The sequence below is a fragment of the Trachymyrmex septentrionalis genome, unplaced genomic scaffold (assembly GCF_001594115.1).
Source record: "Trachymyrmex septentrionalis isolate Tsep2-gDNA-1 unplaced genomic scaffold, Tsep1.0 scaffold43, whole genome shotgun sequence".
NCBI lineage: Eukaryota > Metazoa > Arthropoda > Insecta > Hymenoptera > Formicidae > Trachymyrmex > Trachymyrmex septentrionalis.
In genome coordinates, this window is record NW_017305601.1 from 552841 (window position 1) to 565778 (window position 12938).

General features: G+C 37.2%; 1 protein-coding gene across 1 annotated transcript in view; it reads left to right on the forward strand.

Annotated features, from left to right (window-relative positions):
- The window catches only part of LOC108751280, a 39830-nt gene extending 29162 nt beyond the window's left edge, over positions 1-10668 (forward strand). Inside the window, exons 6-16 of the mRNA XM_018491371.1 lie at positions 1235-1360; positions 1642-1881; positions 2547-2675; positions 3494-3623; positions 5165-5287; positions 5536-5625; positions 6156-6279; positions 6846-7064; positions 7218-7309; positions 7908-8034; positions 8158-10668. Of these exons, the coding sequence (XP_018346873.1) occupies positions 1235-1360; positions 1642-1881; positions 2547-2675; positions 3494-3623; positions 5165-5287; positions 5536-5625; positions 6156-6279; positions 6846-7064; positions 7218-7309; positions 7908-8034; positions 8158-10265 (3508 nt within the window). The 3' untranslated portion in view covers positions 10266-10668. The remainder of the gene's footprint in view (positions 1-1234; positions 1361-1641; positions 1882-2546; positions 2676-3493; positions 3624-5164; positions 5288-5535; positions 5626-6155; positions 6280-6845; positions 7065-7217; positions 7310-7907; positions 8035-8157) is intronic.
- Positions 10669-12938: the final 2270 nt, after the last annotated feature.

Consider the following 12938-nt stretch of genomic DNA (forward strand, 5'->3'; position numbering starts at 1 on the left):
TCCTTCCTCTCATCTGTCCACGAGTAAATCTCGCCTCATCGACGTGCAACGTTACACGCCGATCAAACCCATCGCAACAAATGCGAAGGTCTACCTCGTCGATGTTATTATCGACCGACATCCCGCCACGTGCAAATCGTCCAAGGCGGCTCATACCTGTCCGAAGGATCGCACACGGTCTTTTTTTAGATCGTCACCTCTCAAACGGGGGCGAAATCTCCAGACGAAGGTGATAAGCAAAAAGGCGTCGCGATGAATATTGAAATCAAGATATAAGTAAAGATTGCTTGTCGTTCATTAAAAACATGTGATTCTATGTACAAGTTGCCATGTCTTCCTTTTACTTCTTAATATAATTCGCAATATAAAAATTCTCTGAAAAGAAGTTGCAGGGAAGGAAACAGCTCGACGAATGTTAAGCTTCAAATATTATAATTTCGTTAATGTTAGGCCTTGTAAGATGAGACCGAGATAAGATTATGATTAATCAGATCATTCCGTGTGCGATGCACGATGCAATTATATTCGTATTGCACACTACGTTAGTAACAACTTGTCTCCACAATGAGATCAATATTTGAAGATTATCTTTTTACATATATAGCAGAGACGGGGGAATTGCAAACGTCTAAGAGAAAAGTTAAAATAATGCAGATGAATATTTGTTAATTTTTAAAACGAATATATCTTTTAAATAAAAATTTTTATAATTTTTATAATTATAAATAATTATATCGATTTTCTTTTCTCTTAGTGTTCGTTTTCCCGCTCACATTCTCTCCAAAATTAAAATCTCTCTCTCCTCTGCTGATCAAAAACATGAACCTAATATTTATTTTAAACAGCGTTTCTATGGTCACGTGATAATGTGGCATTACACTGAGAAAAATTTCTAATTGATAATGAATGAACCAGAAGATTTTTGATTATTCAAAATTATTTTCAATTAAAATTATAATAGATTCAACTAAAAAATTCTGATTTGCTTATTTTCAATCAGAATTTTAATTAATGCAACCAGACTCTTTTTCCAGTATATAATCGTATATCAGACTAACTATCATTAGATGCGAGAAACGAGATGTTATGACTAATATATTACAATAATATCGTTCGCGTTTACTTTATGCTAGCAATTTTTCCATTCTCCTTCAATTACATTTTATATACATTTGAGAGATAGCTGATGCAAGTGATAATTGAGTTGAATGCAAAATTGATTTGTTTCCCGCAGACAAAAGATAAGTTCAGAAGAGAGCAGTATTTCTGAGGTGATGGCGTGGTACACGAGCGTGAACGCCGCTATGCTGGACCATCTGACTAATCAGATTAAGGAGACGGATAACAGCGGGGTGTGGAGGTAACGCATATTATCGTAATATCCTCCTGAAAGATTGAGGAACAACAGAGACAATAAAAGGTGGAGCACAGATCATTGCATAACGCATAATGCATAAAGCATAAGAAAATCAACAAATCAGAGTCTTTTCATGAAAAGGAAGGACATGAAGGACTTTGATTGATTCATTTCTTATGCATTATGCGTTATACATTATGCAAGACTCTGTGCTACCGTCTAATTCTTCTCTTGGTAGAAAAACATAAAAATCCGTACGAATACACGAGACTTTTCCATTTCAGGTATCTAATAGCTTTCAAGAATCTCCTGCGGAGCATCGAGAGCCTCGGTATAGCCTCGGTGGAGGGAATCAATTACTTCGGTCGAGGTCTCCTTTTCGGTGACAACTACATCAATTACGTTCGCCACGAAGCACTGGGCCGTGACCTTCTGAACGCTGCCCTGACATATGTGCCCTCCCTGAGGAAGTTTTATAGCGAACTCACGCGCACCATGCCCGAGTACGACAAGATCAAGGCAAGGTAAAACGTCTCTCGCGCTTCACCTCCGCGTCCCGTGATCGGTATGACGCGGAAAAGTTTTATATGAAAAAAAGTTACTGGCCTCGTTCATATCTTTCGTAATATATCTAGACGGAGAGAAGAAAATTGCTCGAATATATTGCGACATAATAAGAAAACAGAATTTGTTCTTGATACTTCGGCACGACTTTGCCGAAAGATATGAACGAGGCCAGTATCTAAAATTTTGCTGGATACTGAAAATAATTTTGTTGGAAATTCAAAAAATAAAAAATGATGACTTATTAAAAAAATTTTGACATTCTTAGCAACCTTTGACTTGGTGGTTTCACAATTAGATATATTTTCAAATTTGTATCTAGTAAAATTTTAGATCTTTTAGTAAAATTTTTATATGAAGATATTCGACGATTAAAAGATGAAAGATGGATCGTACTTTAATTACAATTTTGAAAAATTGAACATACACTTTACGTGATTTATAGCGTACTTATAAATTATTCTCTGTATTCTCGTGAGAAAATGTAGATTACCCGATAATTTGATAATGTAGAGGAAGTGTTTTGTGAAGGCGCCTTTATGAGCGTCGACAGCGCAACAGACCAATGATAAATTATGGCGTAAGAGTAGGCGGACAGGACAAACGTTTTGCATTCATTCCTCAGACGGAACGAGATCCTACGGAATCAAAGAAGGGAGTCGAGCGTGGACGACGCAATCGCTTATTTCGATTCAATGGCCACTTACATCGACGAACTGCGTAAGCTACAGCGGGAATTGCGTCACATGATAAGGTAGCAAATCTTCATAATGGAATTGTCTCTTTGTCTCGACCCCTCTCTTGATAAAACTGAAACGGAAGACCCAATCCGGATCTATCTATGTCAGACATCGGATATTCGCTAATTGCTACCATTATTAGAAAAATATCGATCTCTTGTTCAGGGAAATGGGATAATTTCCAAGCGAAACCTCTCTTCTTACAAATTACTCAATGCGCGATTAATCATGATTTATCTCGAAGACGAAGAATATCTAACAATTAGTCACACTTAAATAAATTTATTTAATTGGGCTTTAATATATTACAGTATATTAAATTAACATTTTAATAACAAATTTTCTCAAATTTTATTTCTGTCAATCGTCAGTAAAATTTAGTAATTCCGCTAATGCCCATTTCTACTAATGCAGTTTAACTTTAATCTCGGTTCAACTAACTCTTTATCTCTTTCTAATTTTAAGAATAAGAAAAAGATGAAGAGTAAGTTGAACCGAGATTAAAGTTAATCTACATTAGAAATGGACATAACTCTTGTATTTCAATCAAAAACGATTTTGCTGAATCTCTAGATTTGAATTTTAATAGGTTGAAGTGCAATATGTCAAATCAGTCAAAGTTCCTATCAACAAAGTAGAATTTTTCAATATTTTGTTTCTATCTCAATAAAATTTAGTAAATCTATTCACATCAGTCATTTGGTATCGAATAGGTTGCATTCATTGATGTTTTACAACATTTATTGTTAGTGTTTTGTAATTTTTAATTATTATTTTTATATTATCTATCAAAGAGAGTACGTTGACCATCGTGCGATGCTATTTTTGTCAGGGATTACGTCAATTCGACATTACAAGACGCGAGCAACAAGGAAGTCGCGGGGATCGCTATCGTCGTTCTGGTCCTGGTGGTATCCCCCATCATCATCATACTGATGCGCAATGCTGTCGCCACCATTCAGGTTCGTGCTCGACGATTCAAAACCATTGATTTGATTTCTTTTCATGCTTATACATGTGACTCTTTCATACGTGGTGCTTGCAGTGATTTGTATACAGGACGTAATGCACTTTAATTTTCATCCCAGATTTTTTGCCAAAATTTAGAATCTAATTATTCTTTCATTAAACTAGCTATTTCAAGAGTACATATCTTAAAATACCTGAGCAATAATTTCCGAATTATCTAAAATAAAGATCAAATAGAATTGTTTTTTTCAATCTACAGTTGGAAAATTTATGTTACATTTACGTTACAAACGTCCACTCAAATTTTTATGTTAATTTAATACAAGATGAATCTATTAGAATATAATACAAATATAAAAAAATTAATACCAAAATGTAACATGTATTGACATAATTTGTAAGCAAAGCCACAGAAGCATATTTTTTTAGTAAAATTAACATTTATGATATGTTAAATTATGTATTTTATTCATTTAGCTTAGAATTTATGTTTGAAAATATATTATTTTTATGCTGTTTGTTTATTTATTTATAAACTGTATCATTTTTACTAAGAAATATATAATATTAATTTGACATACAAAATATGCAAATAACAATCATATTATATTAAATTAACATTCGGATATGTTAAAAATGTAACACAAAGTTTTAAAAAGCATTGAGTGGATCGATTTTAACATAAATATAAAATACTTTTTACTGTGTAAGAATATAATGATTAAAACGGACTTTCTATATTTAAAATAATAAAAAGAAATAAATTTCAAGGCTAATGAGAGTCAGCGCGGAAAAGATTGTGTACAGTTATTGATAAGTAAAATTACTTCTTCATAACACTGACGTCTTTTTTATTTACTGTGTAAAGACAAATGAAAAAATTTAATGGTTCTTTTTATTACTGTTCATCTAAATTGGATTCTAATTAGAGACAACACGGTTCTTTTCGACCAATCGTATGTCAATGTTAACTTTGCCTGGATGCAAAATCCACGAGAAAAGTCGTGAGAAATTTTCGCGACCGCGCGTTAATTACTTTGCATCGTGACGAATCCTATAACTCGATTCCAAGCTCTCGAGACCACGAGGTCGTCGACAAATAAACGTCGAGCGTCGCGTGACTGACGTCTCAATGGAAAACCAGTTGTTGAAGTCTAGGTCGCGATGAGAGAAGTTTCAGTCTTTGAACAAAAACGTTTTTATCGCTCGTATAGCTCTCGTTCTATTTACAGAAGAAATTAATAAGCAATATTAAGATGTCAATCGCCAATTATTATTAATGATTAGTCCTTCGCGAAAAATACGCACATTTTCTATAAGAATTAAATCTTTTTTCGCAATATTAGAGTAATCCATTTCTTTCTATCTTAAAATAAATCAGTTTCATTTTGAGAATTCTGATTATTTTTTAATTTTCCCACATTAAAAAATTTTTTTTGTATATATCATTAATCTTAAAGATTATCTTTGCTCTTGTAACACTACTACAAATCTTAAATCGTTTATTATAATACGTTTGATTTACTAATTACAGATGTACGCCGCGAATTTAGCTCAGAAGGCACGTGAGCTCAAACGTGAGAAAAGGAAGAGCGACACATTGCTCTTCCAAATGCTTCCACCTAGCGTTGCCCAACAACTCAAGCAAACTCAGCAGGTCAATCCAAATTAACATAGAATTTCAATTTTCTCGAAGATATCGTAATCAAATAAATTTTTGAAATCGAAAATTTTTTATAATCCTCAAACTCAGCAGTATCATTAAATGCTCTTTCAATTTAAACTTTTGTCCCGAGTGAAGCTTTTTTTAAATGATTGATCGTGAGAAATAATACATTTTTTTTGTTACCTGTAATCCATTTGTCTGCCTCGATCGGTGGATTCATAAATTTTGTTGTCCATCAGGTACCGGCGGAGTATTACGAAGCGGTGACCGTCTACTTCAGTGACATAGTCGGTTTTACGGAGATCGCTGCGGAGAATACGCCCCTCGAGGTGCGTCCTCATCCATTTCTGTTCCAATGGGAAATTACTGATCGATCCCGAGTTTCCAAATTACGCGAAAGTTCTATCGTGCAATGCTCCTGCTCATTGCCGCAATGATGAAATTGCGCGCATACCACACAAATTCCCGCTGGACACGCAAGGATTATCCGAATCGAACGCAACTGATCGTCTATCATCCTATGTATCACTCTCATCTCATCGTATCATCTCATTTCTTTATATATATATGTGTGTGTATCATTTTCATTTTATATATCATTACTTTCATTGTTTGTCTTGTATTATTTCTTTAATTTTATCTGCAATTTAATTTAGTCAAATTTAGAATGCAATTCATAGTCAGTTCTTATATTTAAGATCGTCTTAGAATGTAAGCCAATCAGAGCCATTTTACCATCTTAAGATATTATTTGAGACGGTTTCGTGAAATAAGAACAGACTATAAATATCGGCCTTAGTTTCCCATTTTCATAGGAAACCAGTGAAACGTGACAGTAACGAGTATCCGTTCCTTTCAGGTGGTGACATTTCTCAATTCGATCTACAAACTGTTCGATGCTCGTATCGAGTGCTACGATGTCTACAAGGTAGAGACTATCGGGGACTCCTACATGGTCGCTTCTGGTCTGCCCGTTAGAAATGGTAAAAGTACGAAACATCCCCCAGCTCTGCATGTTGTCTTGAAGCATGCGATATTGGAACAGTGATGGTCACTTCCTTTTCCCGGATTCTTCGTGCACATAAATTCCTTAGTTTCTGAATGAATAAAATATAAATGTTTTCTTCCCAGTCAGCCAAATCTGTTGAAAATCAATTTTGTCAAATGCTTGCTACAAATTTTATCGACAAAAAGACACCAAATTTGATAGAAATTCTATTATATCTTGCTGAGAACAAATTGACAAAACCATAGAAGTTTGCTGACATTTAACAGCAAATTGACGGTAAGATCAGATCTTTGCTTGATTTTTGTCGACAATTTCCTGATAATGATATTCAGCTTTCGGCAAAACATATGAAACTTAATATGTGGCCATTGATGACAATTTGCTGAAATTTTCGATCAAATTTGTCAGCAATTTGTAAGCTAATTACTAACATCTTACTAACTAAATTTCTTGCATTCTATACTTCAATGTTTGTTGTTTTTTCGGATTTCGTTTCTCACTTAATACATCTCTTCACTCGCGATTTCATGTCTTTCTCAGGTGATAAGCATGTGTCTGAGATCGCCACAATGGCGTTAGACCTGCTGGCGGCTTCGTCCGTATTCCAGGTGCCCAAACGTCCTGGCGAACGGTTACAAATAAGAAGCGGAGCCCATACTGGACCTGTCGTGGCCGGTATCGTTGGCAGCAAGATGCCTCGTTACTGCCTCTTTGGCGACACCGTAAACACCGCAAGTCGCATGGAATCGACTGGCGAAGGTATAAATAACTAAAGTTAACTATCAATGGAAAAATAATTCTTCGCATTTTTCATTTTCTTTACATCGATTTCAGTGTATCTTCCACTTAATGTATTTATTCTTTCCATATTTCAATATATATTCATTAATTCTTTTTGCTGTTTCATTAAAGCTCTGCGAATTCATATCAGCTTAGAAATGAAAAAAGCTCTTGACGCGGTGGGCGGTTTCAAGATCGAACACCGTGGCCTTGTCGATGTAAAGGTATATTTTAATTCTTTATAACATAAGGAAAATATTGTATATAAGATCCAACGCAATTATTTGTGCGTAAATTATTGTATATATTTACAATAATTAATATGCATTAGTCAATGAAATGCATCACGACGACAATCATATATGCGTTCAATTGATTAATATATATTATTGTAAATGCGCACAATAATTTACGCACAAATATACTCTTTTACAGAAATCTAATACCGACCAATACTGAAAGATAATAATTGCTTATTTTAAGTTATTAAGAGCATTGTTGTTCAGTACTTTTAATACTCTAATAAATATAAGTATCAATTACTGTCTTTTAGTAATAAATTGGCCAATATTACATTTCTGTAAGGTTGACTTTCATAGATTTCCTGTATGGTTTTAAATTTTATTCTAAAACCTTAACTTCTTTGATTTTTAATTCTTTATATAAATCAATTATTATGATATATTGATATATTTTTCTTCAATCTATCGACTCCTTTTCTCATTAAAAATGTCAATTAATGGATAATTTATTTTTTCTTCATTGTTAATTTTTGGATAATCTCTTTTAGCATGTGTTTCATTTTGATTGCTCTTTTCTCAGGGCAAGGGCCTCATGGACACGTACTGGTTGGAATGCAAGGACGGTGGTATCGCACGCGCCGCCGAGCTCGATCTGCCGTCATTCTTCGAGGATGTACGACCGGTCTTCATGCGGCGCCTGCGTGAGGAAGGTACCCTCTGATGCGAACCATACTCCCGCCGGGACCTTTGGTACCTGAACCGACGCCCGAACCCATGCATCGTCCGGCTGTCCCAGCCGAATTTGATCGACCATCTGAAGCGACCGGGTCAGGGCCGCAAGAACCGGTTGTCTCATCCGAATCTGCATATCACCCCCGTCAAGATACCACCGCAGTCACAGTCCAGCATCGAATCCCAGGACTCGGGCACCTACGAATGCACCCGTTCAACCACCCCGTGTCCACCGAGTTACTCGCCCGCGAGTCAACGCAGTCGTTACTCGCAGCCGAACCTACCGACCCTGCTGATCTCGTACGACCGGCGATCGGGCGGTTCGCCAGACCGTCGCATCCGCATGTCGCAGCCGACCCTCAACTCCAGCCTGAGCGGCATCAATTCATTCAATTTCAGCATGCACCGCGGCAGCGGTGGAGGCCGTCTATCCTACACAAGTCTACGTGCCACTTCGGGCGACAACAGTATCAATGAGGAAGAGAGGCTATCGACACCAAACGTGCATGCCCTGGGTGGCAGCGGAAGCCCCCGTGGCAGTCTGACGATGGAGCGAAGCTCATCGCGACTTTCGCAGCCGGACATCCGTCGGTTTGCCTTGCGACATGACAAGCGCGAGCGATTGTCGCAGCCTACTCTTGTCACCGGCGACTATTATCCTGGTCGGACGCAACAGCGACTGTCCCAACCGTGTCTCAGCAGCGGTATCGGAATGCATTCACCCTCGCCGCCACCTTTTCCTCTTAAACATAAGAGATTCGGGCCTGCCATCCTGCAGGTAAGTCAGCGCGATCGTCTCTCGCAGCTGGACATCGGAGCTAAGTATCGAAATATCAAAGACCTGGGCGGCAATGCCGCGCAGGTGAAGTTCAATCGTGATCGGTTCTCGATACCGGAGTTGGAGACGCAGAACGACCTGCGACTGATCGCCGGCACGCCCAAGCAACGCTTCAGCCTGGACAGTCAGCTGGCGAAGCAGCGTTTCAGTCTAGACAGTCAAGATAGCTGTAAGTCGCGGTTGCTACCAATCGCCAGTTCGCCGATTTTCGAGCATCAGCAAATGAAGACCGAGGAGCTTATGGGGTTGACGTCTGACAGACTGAAGAGTCCTACCTGCGAAGGTCTGCAGAGCGTTATTGTCGCGAGCACGTCCCCAATCTTTCCGCCCGGTGAGAGACGATTCCTCGCGCCGGATTTCCCATTTACGGGCAGAAAACCGTCGAAGTCACCGTCGCCACCCAAATCAGAAATCATTCCATTCGGGAAGACCGGGCGCGGTGGTAAACCACCGCCGATTCCGATGCGGGAGAGGATGTCGGTGCCGGAGATCAGAAACTCAAGCTTACGCCGGCTGCTGGATCCACCTGTCCGACAACGGCACAGTATCGCCGGCAACTTGAGGCAATCGCTGTTGTCACCGGTGAAGTTACCAGAGTTCAGCACCAGCGGCAGGAAATCACCGCGATACTCGATCGACGACGCGCTCGAGAAGCTGAAGAGAATTGAAAAAGAAGAGAATAGACGGAACCAGGAGACGAGCGAGAGCAAGGAGCAGGAAGACAAGGAACAGGATCAGCAACAACAACAGGAAAAGGAGCCGAAGCACATCCAGCGGCATTATTCGTACACGTATGAGACGCCCGGCAGCGACGAGAGCGGCAGCGTCTCGACGCTCGGCAAGCTAAGCGTGGGCGGCACGCCAAAGCGCAAATTCCTGGAGAGCAACTTCGACGAGAACGAGCAGGTGATTACGACGGTGATCGAGACGGAGATACCGATGATCTTGTACGCGAAGAAGGCGCAGGCATACTCGAGTGAGACGCCCAAGTGGATACGGAAGTATTTGGAGAACGAGTATTCTCCGAAGGTGGGCAGAAAGCCCTCTGCCACCGGCAATCAGCAGATTGTCAAGTCGAATCGCAGGAGCAGCCGCAGGAAGAGCTCGCTGGAATCGATTGAGACGATGACGAAGAAGCCAGAGGAGAAGATCCGCTCTAAGTCCGCCAGCTGCGAGGAGAGGACTAAGGATATTACGGAGCAGAAGGGCGTGAGGGAGACCTACGTGAGGATCGTGCCATCCAACAATGCCCAACAAGAAAATAGGTATGAAGTTGGCGTGGAAACTACCGCGTCCTCGTGGACGAAAACTGATGGTAAGGGTCTCTATGGTGACGACACCGATACGGACGATTCCACATCGATCTAAACGATGAGAGGTGATGTCACATGTCATCGCCACGAGATGAAATCTGGTTCATAAGATCGCTTTGATTGCTGTTGCCAAGCTTTACGAGTTAGATCTTGAAGAAACGAAGAGAATTCAATTATTTTGATTAATCAATCTCGGAAAAAACGGAAAATGTATTACAAACATACAGACTTTTTACTACTTAAAAAAATGTCAATAGCAGTTTTTACGTCGTTGTAAAAATTTGCATTAATAATGAAAATGATCGGAGCGATTAAACTGATTCAAGTTTTAAAATTTTAAACGGATGTTTCAGTCACCACAAGATTAATAATACATTGGTCATTATCGTTTTCACAGATACATCAATTAGTATAACTAATTAAATATCGTCATTTAATATTTGTTTGAATAATTAATTATTCAACAAATATACTCAACAAAAATTCAAAAAATTCTAAAAAAAATCCTCCATTATTATTTTACGAATTCTTAAATTTTTGATTTTAAAATTTCCATATGAATTTCCATATAAATGAGAATGCGAAAACTTAATGAGAAATTTTGAATCAAAATATTATCGTTGTGTAAAATTTTTGTACGATGAAAATTTTCCAGTTTAAATTTACACTGCTATGTTAGACACTGAAGAGAGATGTACACTGCATGTATCTCAAATCAGTGAAACGAGAGTAGTATAAGTCAGACCGTATACCGCGATCAAGGCAGACACGAGGAAGATCGACGCAAAGAAAACATAAAAGATGATCTCGAACAAAAATCTCGAACAAAGATATTTTGTACTTAAATGAGCTGCACTCGACGTTTCGTCTGACGGGAACCAGAAATAAAAAACCAAATGCAGAACACCTATTTTTGCACGAACAGAGAGGACCACGATACACGCGATACTCCGCATGCGTTCAGCCTAAATGATACTCATATCTATGCTTCACGACTTTCACGATCCCAAAATAATTTTTGCTTTGTATATATCTCGAATGTTCAAGAAGGAAGCCAGGAAAGATATATATAGGGCGATCGAAGAGACTCGCGATGCCGAACAATTTTTTTCTCATTCCTCGTAAAAGTTAGATCTCGGGTTTTCGATCCATGTCCTTTTCAATCGAATTTCCAATCGCGTAAGACCGTTCGATCGTTCTGCACAAAATGTGTATTTTGTGCACTATTTTTATCAAACTTGTAGGGACTACGTGTAAAAACAGTTACCTTGTACATATATCAATGGAGAGTTATAATATACTGCTGGATGTCGACTGTTGCATCGTTACAGTTGAATTTGTGAAATCATTTGATGTTCTTCAACGTACTTTTCATTTCTCATCGGAGATATTCTTCGCTTGCAAAAACCGTGTCGAATCTCCGGGATTACGTCGTACTGTTAATCGTGAAATCTATTTTTTAGGATAATATACAATACGCGCGAGCGAATGTTCGTTTTTGATGATACTAGTCATTAATACGATTTTACGATCAATCGGATATGTATAGGGTGCCTTTGATAAAATCATCTCTACAGATTTAATTAATAATTAATAGAAGGATAGAATATTTTTCTGATATTAATTATTTTTTTATCCGAGTAATTATGCTGTTTTATTTCTAAATTAATAATTAAATATTAATTAGCAATCTATAAAGCTCTAACTTCTTTAAACGATTTCATTAATATCTTAAAGTTTTTAATTTAATCTGACTTTTATTTTTCATTAATCCTGTTTGTCGCATATCATTTACAAATTAGCCAAAAAATTTTTTTATAGAAAAAATTATTTTAATATGTTAAGTCTTGAATTTTCTTATATATTTTTATAATATACTCATAGTATATTATATAATATCCGGCATTCATAATCCATTTTTATTTCAAGATCATCTTAAGTAATGACTCAAGATGCTAATACCATTTCATTGGTTCTTGACATCTTAAGATTGTACCTAAGACAGTCTTAAATACCTATAAGAATTAATTATGAATACTGGCCATAATCTATTGAAATGATAACTTTTCTTATTTGATATTTTTTATAATTTCTTGGCAGTATCTTTCTCTCAGTTTCAAGAAAAATATTAGAAATAAATTATACTTAAGCATCCTGTATGTATACATGCGTAATCTTTCCGCGAATATTTCGAACGCGAATGTATATGTGAACGTTGAGTAGTTATTATTTCTTTTAGCAGTATGTCATTTTACTCCTATATACTATATGTATGTTATTTAATACACGAGTAAAGATGTCAAATATTAGTTGAAATATGCATAGAGTAATACATTATACCTTGTAAAAAACATGCCCTCTGTGTATATCCAATTATATATAGATCGAAATATATAATCCATTGTTATAGCTCGAAAGAATTCTTTAAATCCTTCGATCTTATCATTCATCTCTTTACATCGCTATTTACATATCAAAATTCTTTATGTTATAATTTCCTTACGGTTTCTTTGACTTTATTAAAATCAAGAAATGCTCGCGTTCTTAATAATTTTCTGAAAATCATCATGCTTTATTATAAAAGAATATTCCAAAGAAAAACACAATGACATCATCAAAATTCCTTTCTATAGTGAAATTATTACAAGACGCAAATTCTACAAGCCGTAGAATTCGGCACTTATCAATGTACAATCCCAGATAGCACAAAATATTCTATAAAATATTC